At 38.0% G+C, this 21,487-nt stretch overlaps 1 protein-coding gene across 2 annotated transcripts in view; it reads right to left on the bottom strand.

The window, feature by feature from the left end:
* Positions 1-21,487, bottom strand: part of LOC126177083 (uncharacterized) — a 198,391-nt gene that overhangs the window by 126,656 nt on the left and 50,248 nt on the right. For both annotated transcript variants that reach the window (XM_049924330.1, XM_049924331.1), the window contains exons 4-5: positions 1,566-1,637; positions 1,333-1,473 (exon numbers count right to left, since the gene is read on the bottom strand). In XM_049924330.1, coding sequence (XP_049780287.1) covers positions 1,333-1,473; positions 1,566-1,637 — 213 coding nt within the window. The remainder of the gene's footprint in view (positions 1-1,332; positions 1,474-1,565; positions 1,638-21,487) is intronic.

Genomic DNA, 21,487 nt, shown 5'->3' with positions numbered 1-21,487 from the left:
ATCACAGGCTTCCCTACTCAACGAAAGGCAGAACCGCCAGTGAAACAGTCATGTCATATACCACCTCTAGTGTAATTTCTGCACAGCATTTTATGTGAGCTTGACCATCAACCAGCTGCCCATCTGAACTAATGGCACTGCCAAACTGTGGACTCGAACTGAACTGACCACCAAGTGGCAAAACTGCTGCTGAGCACATTTTCAGTTTCAGTGGCTGCTTTGCAACACCTGCCATCTGGACCTTTGCTTCCAAGGCATTTTTTCTGAACTATGGAGTGCCAATTGTCCTGCAATACATTCCCATACTTCTCCTGGCCTCAGTCTCTGCTAGTCCCCCGCTCCACACACACCCTACCCTATCACAGGAATCTTGTCTTTATTTATCCTGTGTCCACAGCCTCTTCACAGCAGTCTCCCCTTACTCTGCTCTGTTGTCACCTCCCAACCCACCACGCCATGTTATTGTCATCTTTGCATCTTTGTGCACTGCTCGAACTAACTCATCAGTGCCAGTATCACTGTTGTAGTCCCATCCATGCAACTGCTGCCTCTCCCTCCTGCATACCTATTCCATGCACCGCCTGCCTCTCAGCTGCCAACCACCTTATGCAACCGTCCTCCTCTTCCCACCTCCTTTCTACCCTCACCCACTTCACCTGACACACCTGATACAATCCATCACACCAGTCAAGCTGCAGAACTGCAGTCCCAGCACAGTGCATTCTGCCTGCACACTGTAGTTATACAGATAGAGTGTGTGTGTGTGTGTGTGTGTGTGTGTGTGTGTGTGTGTGTGTGTGTGTGTGTGTGTGTGTACTCACACAAGTAACAACAGTAAACACAGATTTCAACAGGCTAATTACCAGAAGGCAGAAAAACACATGCATCATCACCAACAATATAAAAGGGTCATACAAGATAGTTGTGAATGAATTATTTGACAAGTATCTAAACTGATACAAAGTGTCTGACTTCTCATGGCTCTTAGCAGAGCCATGAGGAACTATGACTACACTGCTAATACACAAAAAAATAGTATTTGAAGCAGGTTGTAAAATTGTTCTTCCCCCTTTTTGTGTGTTTAGCACAAGTCCTTAAAGACAAGGTAGTGCAGGAAAAAGTAGAAGTTCCTAAATGAAATGAGAAAGAGACTGCTTGATATGAACCACTGCAATTATGCACCATAAAGTGTCTTGATCTATATGTATGTTGAAGTAACAGATAATTCAGATTAATTAAAAGATATTGTCAACTTTTAATACAACTGAAACCTTACATTACATTTTATGAAACAACTAAAAATAGAAATGTACAAAATACTGAATATCTTACTCTGCTGTCAGCACCAATAAAAGATAATCAAAGGATAATTCTGCTCCATTCCTTACACCGTCAACTACCTGTTTCACAGTAAGCTTTGAGCGAACTGATTGCACAAAATTATTCCAGTTTTTCTTGGGTATTAATTCACCACTGTAAAAAACAAAAAAAAAAAACATGGAATCAGAATACACTTAAGTCGCAAGGCAGCAGCTAGAGTAATGAATGCTGAAGATTTTACATACACAGTGTCATCCGGATTAAAGTCCGCTGTTCCGTCATTCATCCCATGGTAGAAAACATTGGAGGGTACAACACTGTTGGGAAAAAATATTTATAAGTCACTCTTCAACACTTATTTTTAATTTTAAGTTTGCCAGAAATCAAAGTTAAGGATTTAGTAAGGATATAGAACTCTACAATAACTTTTAGGTAAAATTAAACTTTATAACAAAAAAAAAAGAAAAAGAAAAAATGCTCTTGAAACTTACCATTCCAGCAATAAATATTTCTTTTCATGTGCTAATGAGATGAAATATGTGTAATTAATATATTATGGTGATAAGAAAAAGAATGTCACTATGAATACTGCCTACATAAAATATAAAACCAGATGGGAGAAACTTCAGAAAAAGTAATTTCACAGATATTAGTGGTATGACTGATGTAACTGACAACTAACAAAAAATATCAGATTAATATTTTTATATAAATCAGTTTAAAATATATAAATCCAGGTTATCAGGATGTTAATTTTTTAAGCAAATCGGAAATACCAGAATGAAATTTTCACTCTGCAGTGGAGTGTGCACTGATATGAAACTACCTGGCAAATTGAAACTGTGTGCCGAACCAAGACTCAAACTCAGGAACCTTTGCCTTTCGTGGGCAAGTGCTGTACATTTCTTCTAGGAAAGCTAGTTCTGCAATGTTTGCAGGAGAGCTCCTATGAAGTCTATAAGGTAGGAAACAAGGTACTGGCAGAATTGAAGCTGTGGGGATGCGTCGTGAGATGTGCTTGGGTAGCTCAGTTGGTAGAGTACTTGCCTATGAAAGGCAAAGGTCCCGAGTTCAAGTTTCAGTCCAGCACACAGTCTTAATCTGCCAGGAAGTTTCATATCAGCACACACTCTGCTGCAGAATAAAAATTTCATTCTGGAAACATCCCCCACGCTGTGGCAAAACCATGTCTATGCAATATCCTTTCTTCCAGGAGTGCTAGTTCTGCAATGTTCACAGGAGAGCCTCTGTGAAGTTTGGAAGATAGGAGATGTACTGGTGGAATCAAAGCTGTGGGAATGGGTTGTGAGCTGTGCTTGGTAGTTCATAGAGCACTTGCCTGCGAAAGGCAGGTCCCGAGTTTGAGTCTCAGTCTGGCACACAGTTTTAATCTGCCATGAAGCTTCAAATTAGAAATAGTTTATATCATAAAAGACTATCATCTAACAATGAACTTGGTGTAAACCCTAAGTATGAAAATCAAATTAATATTAACAGTGTCACAAGGACGCACATAGCAATATCAATGATTAAAATTTTATATGCAGTGCCTCTGAATAGAAAGTTATAAAGATACTACAGTGATACTGTTAGGTATTCAAAAGAGTCAGATGACAACATTACTTACATCACAAGTGCTAATAGCTCTCACATTCAAAAAGATTAATGCAATTTTATAAGGAGACATGCACAAACTTCATTCTCATTTAATTTCAGGAAATACAGATTTTTAAAACATTCCCACCATTTCTGTTTATTGTTTCTTCTTCCTTATGCTTTGATGAAAGACTCAGCAATCAAAGTTTATCTTTGAAGGTAACAGTTTACTGAAATGAAACTGGTATTGCAAACAAATTTTTAATCAACCCAAATACTGAGTGTTTAAAAGCAACATGTCTAATGCAACATCTTATGACAGCTAAACTGAGATCTGACAGTTTAACCAGTAAGAGATATTTACATGAAAATATACTGGTTAATGTATGCAGTAGAGTGTGAACGACAAGCCAGCCCAATAAGATGCATGCCTGGATAATTTAATCTCCAGTTTGATGAAAGACAAATATCTGTATGGAGAGATCCAATGTTATATGACTGCCACAGCCTGTAATTGATGGTCAACTGTGAAAACATTCTATTCAGCAACCCAAACACATTAAGAGGATCAGACTGATATATCCAGGCAACATCACACACCTAAGACAAAAACTGTCAAAACTGTCAAAACTTGAGTGGGATACAGTATATAATTGTTATGACAATGTAATGCTTTTAACTTATTTATTAAAACTGTTGCTCACAAATAACCAAAAAGGTGTAAACAGATGGTACAGCATACCAAAAAAGCAGAACAAGTGGTTCACACTTGAACTGCCTAACCTGAGAAACATTGTTGTTGTCCACATAAAATGGCTAAAACTTGTAACCTATGATTGAAGCAGAGATACAAAGAAGATAGGAAAAAATAGAAAGTACAGGACCAGAGTACAGACAGAAAATCACATAGAGCCAATGATGCTTTCATTGAAAATTCTGGCAACAAATGCAAAGCTGCCTGGAAGGTAATAAATACAATAGCAGTTGCTGTAACTACCAAATTTGCATGTGTATTGCTTCATAGTTTGCGCATGAAGTTTGTGCTTGATTCAGCCACTAGAGGCCACCCAGCCTGCTAGTATGACAGCAATAGTATGTGCAGCCTGCCAGCTGCACCCCCTGTTAGAACTAATGACTATATATGGTAGAGCACAAGGCTCTGCAGAACACTTGGGTGTTGTCTGTTGTATGTACTTTGTCTTTAATGTGTTTATGCTTTTTCATCTAATAAAGTTACAGTGGTTTTGGGTTAGAAAACTTTGGCAATGAGTATGGTATTTGACTTCACATGTTCTATTTCAGTGATTGGTCCTTTGTGCTTAATTTGCATGAAGGCAGTGCTTAAATCTCTTCTTGAGCAACAGCAGGCACAAAAATTTGCTATTTCCAGTTTAATAGCTACATTGGTACAACGTGCAGCGCCATCCACAACATATGTGCTGCCATTCCCTGTGTACGACAATGCGACAGAAGACTGGGACACTTATGAAAAATGCCTGTGACAATGTTTCCTGGCATTTGGGGTAACAGGTGTAAACTTGTGCAAGGCTCTTTTTTGTCATGGATCTCAACTGATGTGTATCAGTTGTTGTGTCAGCTCGCCCCTTACAAGAACCTTCAAGTCTTTCTTTAGATCAGATGTGTGTCTATCACTGTAAATGTACTCACATTATTGCTGCTCGTGTTGAGTTTTACCATTGTCAAAAGCAGTCAAAACAGTCATATAGGGCATGGGCAGCAGAACTACATGCACTTAGTCATTGTTGTAATTTTATGACAAATGTTCATAAGTAATCATAGGCAGGTCATATGGTTTAAGATGCAGTCATGTTTCTTGCTCCTGATAGGGAAGCTCATGAGCAAGATCTACAAAGTGAAAATCCTATGCTTACCAAAGTATTAAACGTAGTTCAGTCATTTGAAGTTTCATAAGATGCAGGTAGACATAAACCTTGTCCAAAGTTCCAGAAATCAGTTCCTCTCACCCCTCCCAGCCTTCAGTCAATCCATAAGGTAATGGAGAAGCTATTGCAGCAGACCAATGGACATCTCAGTGCCGTATAGCTAATCATCGTTTGCGACAACAAAAGTCCATGTCACAACAGCAACAGCCTCATGTCCAACTGCTGTCATGCCCGTCCTGCTTCATTCAACTCGAATGGACAACATGCCCCAAGTACTGGGCAACTTGTTATAGGTGCCATAAAAAAAAGACATATTGCTTCTGTGTGTAACTCTCTTCCAAACCAGAGTGAGGACGGTATGGATGTAGATGTGAACACTGTGTCAGCAGTGATGGAGTCTCCAAGCAAGTTATACATTGAAGTGTGACATGTAGGTGGACATGGATGCAACATTATTGTTGGTGCATTCTCAAACTTATGTGGATTTGGGTTCTTCCCTCTGGCTCCCATTCTTGGTCTGTTTCCTGTACCTGTGACTTAAAAGGCTGTGGTTCGTTCATTAGCATTCCTATTTGTGGACGAAGTTACACTGAAAATCTGTTTGGTTTGGATGCTTTTAAACTTTTTGGATTCTCCATCGATGATGAAGTGAATTTGGTTTCCAGTCAGGTTCCATAGCAACAGTTAGATGCTCTCTGTGCTGAATTTTCCTCTTTATTTTCTCCAGAACTGGGTTGTGCAACAGAATTTAAAACTCATATTATGATGAAACAGTTTTCCCGCCCCCATTTTTTCTGGACCTGCCCAGTGACGGTAACTTTAGGGGACCAAGAAAAGCAGAATCAGACCATCCTTAATTCCTTGAAGTTATTTGACCTATTTCTTCCAACAACACCACTGGAGTTAGTACACAAACCGACAGGTAAATTATACCTCTGTGCTGATCTTTTAAAAATCAGTGAATGCACATTCAATCACTGATATATATCCTTTACTAAGCTGTGATGGGCTGTTACCAAAATCTTTTTCAAAGATTGACTTAGCAGATGCACATTTACAAGTACCATCTGGTGAGGAATTTAAATGTCCTCTAGTTATCAATACGCCATTTGGGCTTTATCAATACCAGCACTTGCCTTTTGGTGTGGCAATTGCACCAGCCATTTTTCAATACTTTTTAGAGCAACTTATTGCATAAGTTCCACACTTCACCACATATTTAGATGACAGCAGTGTCTGGTGTCTCTGCAGAGGAACATTTGCAGAACCTTCCTACTCTATTTTCTGTTTTACAGTCTGCAAGGTTGAAGTGCAGTTTGGACAAGACACAGTTGTTTCAACCATCTATTATGTTTTTAGGTTCTGAAGTGTTGCATGCTGGCATTAAACCATGGCACCTGCATATTGATGCTATTGCCATGTTACTGCACCCCCCAGCCATCAAGGAATTACCACACCCCACGACCATCAAGGAATTACAGCCATTTTTGGGAAAAATTGTGTACTACCACAAATTCATAGCACACACTGATCCTGTGGCACAACCACTCAATGCATTATTATGTAACAATGTTCCTCTCCAATGGTCCCTGGCTTGTGACTGGGTGTTCAAGTTGCTGAAATCTAAGCTGCAGTTGGCCCCTTATTTGGTCACTTCTCAGCCAGTCCAGTACCTGGTGTTAGCTACAGATGCTTCTCAGTTTGACCTTGACATTGTATGTGGACAGATCAGAACACCCTATTGTATATGCCTCTAAACTCTAAAATTCAGAGCAACAGCATTATTCTCAGATGGAAAAAGAATGTTTAGCAATCATGTATGCTCTAAAACAATTTCATGTTTTTCTATGTCCAAGTTTCACCTGATCACAGACCATAAACCACTGCTATCTCTTTTTAATCCTTTGTCATCCTTTCCAGACACAGCTGCACATCACTTACAGGAATGGCTCTTTTCCTGTCACATTACAATTATGAGATATATTTTCGACCTACGATGCAACATGCAACTGCTAATGCCCTATCACATCTGCTGATTGATATATATCCACAGTTTGATAAAGAAGAATTCCTTTGTTTCCATTTAGACATGGAAGCTCAGAATGCTTTTGCTGGTTTTCCTATTACTAGCACTAAAATTGGAGCCACAGATTCTATTTTATGTAAAGTTGTTTCTTTTGTAAAACACAGCTGGCCGGATAAATCTTTGGGCTGTACTTCTGATCTTTTAAGAAATTATTTTTACACTCAAAATCATCTTTCTGTTTAGGATGGAGTTCTGCTGTTAGCTACAGAGGGCACCACTCCTTGGATCGTAGTCCTGTCCATCCTTCGGCCTGAGGTTATGCACTTATTACAGGTGAACCACTGGGTTGTCTCTCATGCAAAGGTGTTAGCATGCAGACATGTTTTTTTCAGATAGACATTAATAGGGAAATAACATGAGTTGTTGCAACCTGCCCACAGTGTGCCACCCATCAGGTGTCCACCATACATCTTTGCCACTGTGGCCATCTCCACAGTAGCTTTGGGAATGAATTGATGTACATTTAGTAGGATCTTTTTTGAATTTTTACAGACTTGTTATAATTGATGCATATTCTAAGTTTCTGTATGTGGTGTGTTGTCTGTCTATTTCTGTGGCAATAACAGTTTCAGCTCTACAAAAATTTTTACAATTGAAGATCTTCTGTATATGTTAGTTACATATAATGGCCCCCAGTTCATGTCTCAGGAATTTGAAGGATTTGGAACAAAAGCGGTTTTAACCATGTCATGACTCAAACAAGGAAGCAGAATGACTAGTACAAACATTTAAGACTCAGATAAAAAAAAATACATTTTGGATGTGTCATGTGAAGTGGCTCTTGACCAGTTCCTCGGTTCTTATAGGTGTACCCCTTTGGAGATAAGAGTTCAGCAGAGTTGTTACATGGCCTCCCCGAGACTCTCCTACATTTGCTTCAATCGATGCAAGGACATCTGCCAACACTGGCGCTGCAACACTTCAAACTTGGCACAGCTATTTGGGTTTGTGTTTTGGCCACCAACCGAAATTGATGTCAACAGTAATTGAGAGCCACCATGGCCATCACCTCTACATCACCTGCACTTCTGAGGGGAGGCTGTCACAACATATTGACCAGCTATGATTTCAAGTGGGCAGCTATGCCGTCGTGTCCTCCATATGCCTGGCTGACTCTTACAATGCAGTCGGTGCCCTCAGCTTCTCCTCTACCATTGTTGATGCCTTCACAACTGTCTCCTCTGCAGTGGGTGCCCCCTTCAGCTGTGATGGGCCAAGGTGGGACACCAGTCCCAGCATTGTCACCACTGACACCTCTGCCATTACCAACTTCATGCAGCCAGTGCCGCCTGTTCAGCAGCCTTAGACATGGAAATGAAAGCCATGCCAGTGATACCTGTCCTACCATATGCTCTCTCACAGGGGTTGGGCACCACACCTGCCCACATTAATACCACTTCCAACTCTACACACTGGTGGCAGCACATCACATGACCCAACAACCAACAATGATGACAGAAGAAATGTACATGAGCACAGTGCTCACTTCTTTGCAATGGAAGAGGAGTGATGTAACTATCAAATCTTTGTGTGTGCTACTTCACAGTTCACACATGAAGGTTGTTCTTGATTTGGCCATTGGAGATCACCCAGTCTGTTAGTATGACAACAGTTGCATGCAGCCAACCAGCTGCACTCCCTGTTAAAACTAATGACTATATAGACGAGACCACGGGGCTCTGCCAGCCACTTGTGTGTTGTCTGTTGTATGTACTCTGTCTCTTATGTGTTTATACTTTTTCATGGAATAAAGTTGCAGTGTTCTTGGGCTAGAACAGCAGGGAAACATAAAAACTGACAGTCTATGATACCACCAAAAATATTAAATGAATTCTTTATAAACAACACTATGTGTGAAGTTTCTACTACATCCACACCAAACAATGTGACATATGGAAGCACTTTCCATATTTCAAGAATTTCAAGAATTTTATTCACCATAGACCATTTTACAATGATATTGGCTTCGTCATACAAGATGTACTAGTACATACAGAATAACAAAACAAACTTCTGTCAATACATTATAAATACATTTGAAGCATGACAGTGTACCAAATTACAAAGGATAGCTTTTAAAAGCTAACACAACAAGCTATCTTATAATCTAATATAATATGGTATTTTATTGTTTATAGTATAAACTTTGTAATTACACACGATTAACCACAGCACAAAATAATATGTTTAACTACAGACAGTCTTATTCTCCTCAGGCATCTCAAAGAATTCTTTAATGTCATAGAATGGATGATCTGACAGCCAGCTGTACCACTTAATTTTAAAAGAATTTGTATCCATAGATTGAACATGAATTGGCAGTTTATTGAACATTTTGAGTGGGTTAACTTTGTGGGAATTTCCTGTTCTCGCTAATCTGTGGCACGGTATGTTTAAATTACCGTTCGCCCTGGTGTTGTGTTCGTGTATTTCCTTTCTGGCAATAAATTCTGAAATATTATTTTTAATATAGAGTACAGACACATAGATGTATAAATTTATAATTGTAAGTATTCTGAGTCTGGAAAAAAGAGGATGACAGTGCTCCCTATGACCTCTTTTACATATTATACGTACGACTTTTTTTTATAATTTCAATATGTTTTTGATGTGAGGGGAGTGCCCCCATATATAATAAGACCATATGAAATAAGACCATATGGCTAGAGGACAAATGTAAGGATGTAGAGGCTTGTCTCACTAGGGGTAACATAGATACTGCCTACAGGAAAATTAAAGAGACCTTTGGAGAGAAGAGAACCACTTGTATGAACATCAAGAGCTCAGATGGCAACCCAGTTCTAAGCAAAGAAGGGAAAGCAGAAAGGTGGAAGGAGTATATAGAGGGTTTATACAAGGGCGATGTACTTGGGGACAATATTATGGAAATGGAAGAGGATGTAGATGAAGATGAAATGGGAGATAAGATACTGCGTGAAGAGTTTGACAGAGCACTGAAAGACCTGAGGCAAAACAAGGCCCCGGGAGTAGACAACATTCCATTAGAACTACTGATGGCCTCAGGAGAGCCAGTCATGACAAAACTCTACCATCTGGTGAGCACGATGTATGAGACAGGCGAAATACCCTCAGACTTTAAGAAGAATATAATAATTCCAATCCCAAAGAAAGCAGGTGTTGACAGATGTGAAAGTTACCGAACTATCAGTTTAATAAGTCACAGCTGCAAAATACTAACGCGAATTCTTTACAGACGAATGGAAAAACTGGTAGAAGCCGACCTCGGGGAAGATCAGTTTGGATTCCGTAGAAATGTTGGAACACGTGAGGCAATACTGACCTTACGACTTATCTTGGAAGAAAGATTAAGAAAAGGCAAACCTACGTTTCTAGCATTTGTAGACTTAGAGAAAGCTTTTGACAATGTTGACTGTATACTCTCTTTCAAATTCTGAAGGTGGCAGGGGTAAAATACAGGGAGCGAAAGGCTATTTACAATTTGTACAGAAACCAGATGGCAGTTATGAGAGTCGAGGGGCATGAAAGGGAAGCAGTGATTGGGAAAGGAGTGAGACAGGGTTGTAGCCTCTCCCCAATGTTATTCAATCTGTATATTGAGCAAGCAGTAAAGGAAACAAAAGAAAAATTCGGAGTAGGTATTAAAATTCATGGAGAAGAAATAAAAACTTTGAGGTTCGCCGATGACATTGTAATTCTGTCAGAGACAGCAAAGGACTTGGAAGAGCAGTTGAACAGAATGGACAGTGTCTTGAAAGGAGGATATAAGATGAACGTCAACAAAAGCAAAACGAGGATAATGGAATGTAGTCAAATTAAGTCGGGTGATGCTGAGGGAATTAGATTAGGAAATGAGACACTTAAAGTAGTAAAGGAGTTTTGCTATTTAGGGAGTAAAATAACCGATGATGGTCTAAGTAGAGAGGATATAAAATGTAGACTGGCAATGGCAAGGAAAGCGTTTCTCAAGAAGAGAAATTTGTTAACATCGAATATAGATTTAGGTGTCAGGAAGTCGTTTCTGAAAGTATTTGTATGGAGTGTAGCCATGTATGGAAGTGAGACATGGACGATAACTAGTTTGGACAAGAAGAGAATAGAAGCTTTCGAAATGTGGTGCTACAGAAGAATGCTGAAGATAAGGTGGGTAGATCACGTAACTAATGAGGAGGTATTGAATAGGATTGGGGAGAAGAGAAGTTTGTGGCACAACTTGACCAGAAGAAGGGATCGGTTGGTAGGACATGTTCTGAGGCATCGAGGGATCACAAATTTAGCATTGGAGGGCAGCGTGGAGGGTAAAAATCGTAGAGGGAGACCAAGAGATCAATACACTAAGCAGATTCAGAAGGATGTAGGTTGCAGTAGGTACTGGGAGATGAAGAAGCTTGCACAGGATAGAGTAGCATGGAGAGCTGCATCAAACCAGTCTCAGGACTGAAGACCACAACAACATGAAATATGTGACTGGAATAGCCCAAAGTATGTCACCCTGAGGTACTCCAAGCTCACTACCTCTCTTAGTTTCAAGAGAAGGTATGCCACCTGAGATATTTTTTCACATACATGATTGACATGTTCCTCCCAATATAGTTTTGAGTCAATGTGAATACCTAAGAGTTTTACCGACTTATTGCCTACTTCATTTGATGTTCCCATTAAAAGTTGTTGTGTTTTGTCAGGGTTGCATAGGAGCTTATTGGCTGCAAACCAGTCCAGGGCCTTATCTAGTGTTTCTTTTGTTAGGTTATTCAGATCTGAAATGTTCTGATGTGTGGTAAGTAGTGTTGTATCGTCAGCATAACACACAACAGGGTGAGCTATATTTTTATGTAAATCATTAATTGCGACGATGAAGAAGAAGGGTCCAAGGATAGACCCTTGTGGTACACCTGTGCTGATTTCCATGATGGAAGAATTTAAATTTCTGACTGAAACGAATTGTTTTCGGTTGCTTAAATAAGAATTTATCACAGATAAAGTGCTCCCTCTCACCCCATAAAACTCTAGTTTTCCCAGTAGTATGTCAACAGGAATGCAATCAAAAGCTTTGCTTAGGTCACATAATACCAGTGATACCATGTTATTATTTTCAAAAGCTGTTAAGGTTTGGTCAATGATTTCCAAGATGGCCCCTGTTGTGTTCTTCCCCTTTCGAAAGCCAAACTGATTGTTACATAGGATATTGTGTTTTTCAAAGAAGTTGCTTATTTGTGTGTGTATCAGCGCCTCAAATACCTTTGAGAATATTGGAACAATGGAGACTGATCTGTAGCTTTGGGGGAGATGTTTGTCTCCTTTTTTAAAAACTGGGACAACTTTTTATACCTTGAGTGCATCCGGAAAAACTCCAAATTCTACACATTTATTAAAAATATAAGCTAATGGTTTGGCGATTGAGTGTATTGTCTTTTTAATTATGTTATTTGATAACCAATAACAGTCCATACTATTAGAACTTCAAAATTTGGATACAGCTTTTATAACATCAGCAGGTGTGACAGCCCTCCATTGAAATGCCAGGTTAACAGGCAGTGGTGTTCCAACAAGGTTCATTGCAGATGAATTTGTTGCTTTGATACTGTTACTTATTTCTTTAACTGAGTTTAAAAAGTACTCATTTAATTCTTCAGGATCAAGCAGAGCTGTTTCTGTACCTTTCGGTGTATTCTCTTGTTTTATTATTTGCCAGGCTGCCTTGCATTTATTGGGAGCTCTTTCTATATAGTTCTCCACTGCTTGCTTTTTTGCCAGAAGAAGTTTAGCTTTCTAGTATTTTTTGCATTTCAGATATGACCTATGAATGTTCACACTCTGTTCTGCCCCATGGTTAGAGGCTTGTTTATGCATCTGGTACAGCATATACAAGTTTCCTCTAATTTCTACTAGCTCTTGTGTGAACCAGTTCAGACTTTTCTTTTTCATTTCATTTGGATATCTAATTTCAGCTTCCCTTTTTCCAGATTGACAATTATATATAAAGTCCCAATCTGCACTTCCTAATCTATCAACAAACATATTTATATACTCTTCCTTCTGTCTTCGTATCACTACTACTTTAGATTCTTCAGTTTTAACTGTCTGCCTCTTACAGAGGGTAAGGAGTAATGGCTCATGATCTGCAAGTCCACTTTCTGCAAGTCTAACTGTAAAATCCTCCCTATGGAAATTCACAATAATATTGTCTATACAGGCATTCTTACATGTGGCACAGTTATTTGTACAATAGAGGTCTAATGATCTTAGCATATTCAAAAATGTCCTAGCAACTGGTCTCTGGGTGTTTACCATTTCTATGTTGAAATCGCCACATATAGCAATTCTCGTTTTAGTCTTCAATATTTTTTTAATTATTAATTCACATTTTTCAATAAACAAATTTACATCACCATCTGGCGACCTATATAGACTAACTACCACTATATTTTCATTCATTAGTTTTACACAACTAAACTCCCCATCTAGCTCTGAGGAGTATGTAGATACATCAATTCTGGAAAACATTATTCCTTCATTGACAAAAATTCCTGCCCCACCATTCTTTCTCTGTTTTCTACATATCATGTCTCCCACAACATACCCTTGGGGAATGAACATATTTACTTGTTCTTGTGTTAACCAGTGCTCAGATACACATATAACATCTACATGCTCAGTGTTACATAAATGTTCTAATTCTAAAATTTTATTTCTAATACAACGTATGTTAACTTGTAGAAAAGTAAGTAGTTTGTCTTTGTCCATATTCCTCTGAGAGCAATTTGACTTTATATTTGAAGTTGTAGGTTCCGTTAATGTCTTTAATCTTGATGCACTGTGATCATGTGTGTTATGATAGTCACATACCTGTTCATCCACTTGATGACTCACTTTGTTAACTGCTTTCATCTGTGAAACCACTGCTGATCCCACCAAAAATCCTGGTCCCTCGGTTGTGGTTTCTTTTTTCGGGTTGACTGCTGTACTCCACGTGTTGGTATTCTCATCCCTTGAGCTTGATTTGCTGTTCTTCTTTTTGCAAGTAGGTCTCTCTTCTTATATGGTGCCTTCTTTCCCACCACCTCATTTGCTGCTTCTTCAAACTTTTGCACTGTCCTCTTGGGTAAGTTTATTGCTTGAGTAATTGACCTCTCCCCACAAACAGAGTTCACTTTTAAGGATTCTGTTGTTATTTGTGCTGGAGTTGTGTCAATAACAATTCTCACTGATTCTTTATCTGAGACTTCAGTATCCTTCCATTTAAGTTCTATTGCTGTTTTGTACACTTTCCTATTTGTTTCCACTGATTCACAAATCCTTGTGGCAATTAGTTCTTTACCAGTTGCATTAAGGTGTTGTCCATGTGCTGTATAAAGCTCCTTGTTACTAGGAGTATCAATAAAACAAGTGTTATGGAAGCCTTTCACTATTTTTTTTTTTTTTTTTTTTTAGTTTTCTGTTTGCAGATTGAATTTCTTGGTTTACACAAGACCATTCAGGCAGGTCATGTCTATGTGGTACACCAACTACAATCACTTTTGTATTTGTATTTTGTAATGCTGACAAGGCTTTATGTAGTGAACGAATTGCCAACTTGGTTTCATTCTTTGCTACATCATTAGCCCCTGCTCAGATAACTGCAAAACCTTCACTTGTCAACTTATAGAGATCATTGCATTTTTTTAGTATTACACTAGTGGGGGCACCTGGTATCACCTTCCCTTCAACATCATATTTATTTGAAGCTAAGTTTAAAATGTTTCTTGCACAGTCTCTGCCAAGGCTATCTGAGCCAATGAATATTTTTGGTCTCCTATTCACTGACTGACTCTCAGGAGCAAAGGTTTGCATTTTCATTGCTGCACCCATAGATTGATTTCCTTTTTGAACTGTGTTCTGTGTTGTGGTATGCACACTGTGTTGTGAATCATGATTTATGTTGGGTGCATCAAATCTGTAGTTTTTGCACATTTCTATCTTGCCTGATTCTCGCTTCTGTAGTTCGTTTGTTAGCAAACATATAATTGTTTTCGAATACTTAAGTTCCTTTCTTACTATTCTGAGTTCATTCTGTAACTTTTCACACACACACATCTTTAACGGGTCTGTTTTGATTTTGTCCATATCATCACTGTCAGTACGAAAACAATCACTGCATTTCCAGCTTTTCACTCTATTTGTTGAATTTACACACGAGTAATGGAATTTCCTGTTACACTTTACCCAACACACGCCTTTTCTTGCTGTTTTGTTACAGGAACACGGTTTATTCCATGCTTCCTCACTTATAAGATACTTCACCTAAATAACTTACATTCTAAATGGAAACAGGTTACGTGTCAACTGTATAAAAAGTGGTCACAAACTAAGGTAACTCTTACAGTGAACATCTCTATTCCATCTGAAACACCAGCCTGAAATGAACAGTCATTCCTGTAGATCTTCTTACCTTTCTGATATCAATAATATTTTCAAGACTGGAAAATTTCCTGAGGCCCTGAAGGCTACTATTGTCATCCCAGTTTACAAGAAAGAGGATAAAAGCAGACCTGAAAGATGCTGTCCTATATCCCTCATATCTATTATAGGGAATGTAATAGAAAGTTGTATTAAATTACAACTTGCAACTATTTTGAGGAAAACAATCTGATTCCCTCTTTGCTCTTTGGTTGTACACCAGTTTTATAAATAGTAAATATGCTACAACCTCTTGTTACAGATATTCTCAATGTCTTTGAGAACAGTTCCTTCACTTTTGTGTTACTACTAGATATGAGCAAAGCACGTGACATTGAGTCTCACGATATACTCAAAATAAGCCACAGAGCTATGATATCAAGACTAATGAACCAACAATAATTGGATAATATTTGACTTACAGAATTCATGAGGCTAATGTAAATAAAGCCATCAAAAGCCCAAATGCCATATCAGTTGTTAGAGGTGTGCTGCAAGGCTCTTTTCTTGGACCCTTCTTCTTACTGGTGCACACGAATGAATTGTCTCGTTTCTTGGCTCGCAAGTCCATAAAGTATGCTGATGGCACCCTATGGCTCTACAATAAGAAGCTTATCCTAAACAATAGCATGACTGAAACTGTGTATTTCTCCTGCACAATCTAAATGGAAAAGTAAATGAGTCTAAGTAAATGAGTCTGACACTGTTAGGCTTCTATGAATCCAACTGGATCCCAAACTAACTTGTAACACACTGAACAGTTATGCACCAAACTATCTAGAGTAGCAAATCAAAAACATTAGTTTGCAGACAATAACCACTGTCTTCTTACTAGACATTCCTTCAGTCTCATCTGCAATGTAAAACAACAACATACATTTTGTTGCAGAACAGCTATCTATTCCCATGAAACCTAGATGTAGGTTTTAAACATACAGGAATGAAGCTATATAACAAGATACAGACTTGCTTTGTGATAATGAGGAGGAGCTCATTCATAAACTGTTAGCCTATAAATGCGTTCTAGTATTAAAGAACCTGAATGTAGATAGTAAATTCCCATGCATTGTTCAAACCCATAAATGTTTAAGTGTACACAAAAGCTTCAAATTTGAATAACACAGAGTGTATATGGTCTTTCTTACAGTTCCAAGTGCACAACATCCACCTGACAGTTATAAGGCAAATTTCTAACAATAAGATGGTAAACTATGGAATGTGATGTAGAACTTGGACTGTACAATTGTGTATTTCAACAAATACATAAATAAATAAATATTTTGGAAATTAGAGTATGATAATCAATGATAATACAGCAATGTACTATTGTTGAAGAGTTCTTGGTACAATTTGGGAAAGTGATTGATGTAAAGCTGCATGAAAATTATTGAACTATTAATGTTGTGCTGAACACTAAAAATGACAATGAAGCTACAATACACTCAACATCAAACAATATAATAAATCATTGTTAAATAAATCTTCAGTAATAGTTTGAAAGATTCATACTTTGAGCATTTTTACTGCTTGATGAGTTAACCCATAAAATCAGATGCGGTTAGGTGGAACATGTTACAGCCTTTGTGATATGCATATGAATTCCTTACTGCAATGTAACTAGCATCCAACTTACAATTATCTATGAAAATTATTAGAAAAAAGCAACTAAGAGCAGATGATTATTAATTACTTAATTATAAGGAAAGAAGTAATAGATTTCACAAATCTATTTATACTTAATGATGCAGGATACTAATCACCCTTATGGTGTTTATTGTTTTCATATTGTTGTAGTTAGAGAAAATTATATGAGCTATTAAGACTTGCCTCAGAGCCAACCTTGAAGTTTCAATCTGCTTGTACCTTTCCCTTTTCAAGGGGAGTTAGAATGGAACAAAATTTTTCACATTTTTGGATTTTTATCTCATTTCACAATGAAGTTTGAACCAAGTATCACTTTGTTTGTATATACACCTTTATATATATTGAATAACCATCATGCCTTTTGTATCATATAGTGCAACAGTTGTTTGATGATGCTGACAGCTACAGTGAGCAATGTCACTGGTGTTTACGAATCCTAATACTTCATCTACATACAGTTGCGTTATCATTTTGATAGTTGTATGTATAAGAACTAAGAGAGACTTCTCAGCATACCTGGTATTAATTAATTTTTTGCAGTTTATTAAGTGTGATACAGCAGGCCAAATCTTATTTGCTGCTTTCTATAATGCAACACAACCTCTGTTTAGGAAGCAGAACATTTAAAACTTCCTGAAAGGTTAAAACAGCTTAACTGAACAGCACTATAATTCAGATTATTATCTATCATGGACAATTCTCTTGTCATATGAGCTATTAAGACATGCCTCAGAGCCAACCTTGAAGTTTCAATCTGCTCATACCTTTCCCTTTTCAAGGGGAGTTAGAACGGAAAAAAAATTTTCACATTTTTGGATTTTGTGCAATTTTCTGAATAAAATTATATACATATATATATATATATATATCACTTATAAACACACATGGGAAGTATTTTATTTTTTAAATATATTCTACACCAGTTGATAATGTAAAAATTTTTATGTGCGTTACCTCAATATCTAATTTGTTGTTGCTGTGGTCTTCAGTCCTGAGACTGGTGTGATGCAGCTCTCCATGCTACTCTATCCTGTGCAAGCTTCTTCATCTCCCAGTACTTACTGCAAGCTACATCCTTCTGAATCTGCTTAGTGTATTCATCTCTTGGTCTCCCTCTATGATTTTTACCCTCCACACTGCCCTCCAATGCTAAATTTGTGATCCCTTGATGCCTCAGAACATGTCCTACCAACCGGTCCCTTCTTCTTGTCAAGTTGAGCCACAAACTCGTCTTCTCGCCAATTCTATTTAATACCTCCTCATTAGTTATGTGATCTACCCATCTAATCTTCAGCATTCTTCTGTAGCGCCACATTTTGAAAGTTTCTATTCTCTTCTTGTCCAAACTATTTATCGTCCATGTTTCACTTCTGTACATGGCCACACTCCATACAAATACTTTCAGAAACGACTTCCTGACACTTAAATCTATACTCGATGTTAACAAATTTCTCTTCTTCAGAAACACTTTCCTTGCCATTGCCAGTCTACATTTTATATCCTTTCTACTTCGACCATTATCAATTATTTTGCTCCCCAAATAGCAAAATTCCTTTACTACTTTAAGTGTCTCATTTCCTAATCTAAATAGAGTTACTTAGTGAAAACTTGCATTATGATTTGTAATAAGCTTGCCTGGCATTTTATCCCATCCCTTTAAGACATATTCAGTTATTTAAATATTATTCGTGGTGCAGAGCTGCCCTACGAACGAACGAGCCGCTGCCGTGGCGCATTCAAACTGCATTAAATGAAACCAATCCTACCGCAAAGAAGCAGACAGGTAATAGTAAACTAAAATTATTTCTTTCAGCTTCCAGAATTGCAGAGCAGAGCAGCAAATTTTATGATGTGTTTTACAGGTTGACTCGGGCTGCTGATAATATATTATTAACAGTGCAAAAAGATAATTTACCTTCATAACATAAAAGAAATCTTGCTGTGCGTAGTTCTGGTCTGGCAAACCTTATAGTAAAAACATCTTTTTCTATGATAATAGTCTCATGTTCTCATGTTAGACATGGTACTTATTGGTGTTTTACTGTTAACAAAAATCCACTGCAAAATTTTGATGTTCAACAAACATTGTGTACTGTAACATCAGTATTGATAACGAAATAATTTTCAGTAACCTTCTCAATAACTGTAAAGTCAGGAAGATATGTTGAACTTTATGGCAAGTTACAGTAACAAAAAAAATGTTCCTTTAATAGAAAGCCAGATCCAGAACAATAAGAACATAATATATATTGTTTTGTTGAAAATTAATGATTCAAAGAAAGTCACAGCACAGCGTCACTAAAAGGTGTCTCAGGGCTCTTTTCGTAGCAACATATTTTATCTCATATATTAGTTGTTACGCGAGTAATAATAAAACAAAGCAAAGAGAGCCAGCGAAACCTGTCTCACTCCCTTTCCAACCACTGCTTCCCTTTCATGCCCCTCAACTCTTATAACTGGCATCTGGTTTCTGTACAAATTGTAAATAGCCTTCGCTCCCTGTATTTCACCCCTGCCACCTTTAGAATTTGAAAGAGAGTATTCCAGTCAACATTGTCAAAAGCTTTCTCTAGGTCTACAAATGCTAGACATGTAGGTTTGCCTTTTGTTAATCTTTCTTCTAAGATAAGTCGTAAGGTCAGTATTGCCTCACGTGTTCCAACATTTCTATGGAATCCAAACTGATCTTCCCCGAGGTCAGCTTCTACCAGTTTTTCCATTTGTCTGTAAGGAATTCGCGTTAGTATTTAGCAGCCATGGCTTATTAAACTGATAGTTCGGTAATTTTCACATCTGTCAACACCTGCTTTCTTTGGGATTGGAATTATTATATTCTTCTTGAAGTCTGAGGGTATATCACCTGTCTCATACATCTTGCTCACCAGATGGTAGAGTTTTTTTAGACTGGCTCTCCCAAGGCTGTCAGTAGTTCTAATGGAATGTTGTCTACTCCCGGGGCCTTGTTTCAACTCAGGTCTTTCAGTGCTTTGTCAAATTCTTCATGCAGTATCATATCTCCCATTTCAGTTTCATCTAAATCCTCTTCCATTCCATAATATTGTCCTCAAGTACATTGCCCTTTGTATAGACCCTCTATATACTCCTTCCACCTTTCTATTTTCCCTTCTTTGCTTAGAATTGGGTTTCCATCTGAGCTCTTGATATTCATACAAGTAGGTCTCTTTTCTCCAAAGGTCTCTTTAATTTTCCTGTAGGCAGTATCTATCTTACCCCTGGTGAGATAAGCCTCTACATCCTTACATTTGTCCTCTAGCCATCCCCACTTAGCCATTTTGCACTTACTGTCGATCTCATTTTGAGACGTTTGTATTCCTTTTTGCCTGCTTCGTTTACTGCATTTTTATATTTTCTCCTTTCATCAATTACATTCAGTATTTCTTCTGTTACCCAAGGATTTCTACTACCCCTTGTCTTTTTACCTACTTGATCCGCTGCTGCCTTCACTACGTCATCCCTCAGATGTATTTCTTTCCCCCATTCCTGACAATTGTTCCCTTATGATCTCCCTGAAACTCTGTACAACCTCTGGTTTAGTCAGTCTATCCAGGTCCCATCTCCTTAAATTCCCACCTTTTTGCAGTTTCTTCAGTTTTAATCTACAGTTCATAACCAACAGATTGTGGTCAGAGTCCACATCTGACAGTATTTAAAAACTGGTTCCTAAATCTCTGTCTTACCATTATATAATCTATCTGATACCTTCTAGTATCTCCAAGATTCTTCCACACATACAACCTCCTTTTATGATTCTTGAACCAAGTGTTAGCTATGATTAAGTTATGCTCTGTGCAAAATTCTACCACACGGCTTCCTCTTTCATTTCTTAGCCCCAATCCATATTCACCTACTATGTTTCCTTCTCTACCTTTCCCTACTCTCGAATTCCAGTCACCCATGACTATTAAATTTTCGTCTCCCTTCACTTCCTGAATAATTTCTTTTATCTCCTCATACATTTCATCAATTTCTTCATCATCTGCATAGCTAGTTGGCATATAAATTTGTAATACTGTAGTAGGCATGGGCTTTGTTTCTATCTTGGCCACAATAATGCATTCACTATGCTGTCTGTAGTAGCTTACCCGCACTCCTATTTTTTTTTTATTCTTTATTAAACCTACTCCTGCATTACCCCTATTTGATTTTGTATTTATTACCCTGTATTCACCTGACCAAAAGTCTTGTTCCTCCTGCCACTGAACTTCACTAATTCCCACTATATCTAACTTTAACCTATCCATTTCCCTTTTTAAATTTTCTAACCTACCTGCCCGATTAAGGGATCTGACATTCCAAGCTCTGATCTGTAGAACGCCAGTTTTCTTTCTCCTGATAATGACATCCTCTTGAGTAGTCCCTGACTAGAGATCCAAATGGGGGACTATTTTACCTCCAGAATGTTTTACCCAAGAGGACACCATCATCATTTAACCATATAGTAAAGCTGCATGCACTTAGGAAAAATCACGGCCGTAGTTTCCCCCTTCTTCAGCCGTTCACA

This window comes from Schistocerca cancellata, chromosome 3, assembly GCF_023864275.1.
Source record: "Schistocerca cancellata isolate TAMUIC-IGC-003103 chromosome 3, iqSchCanc2.1, whole genome shotgun sequence".
In the NCBI taxonomy this organism is placed as follows: Eukaryota; Metazoa; Arthropoda; class Insecta; order Orthoptera; family Acrididae; genus Schistocerca; species Schistocerca cancellata.
Note: the sequence above shows the minus strand (reverse complement) of the source record. Positions and strands in the feature narration are given on the sequence as shown.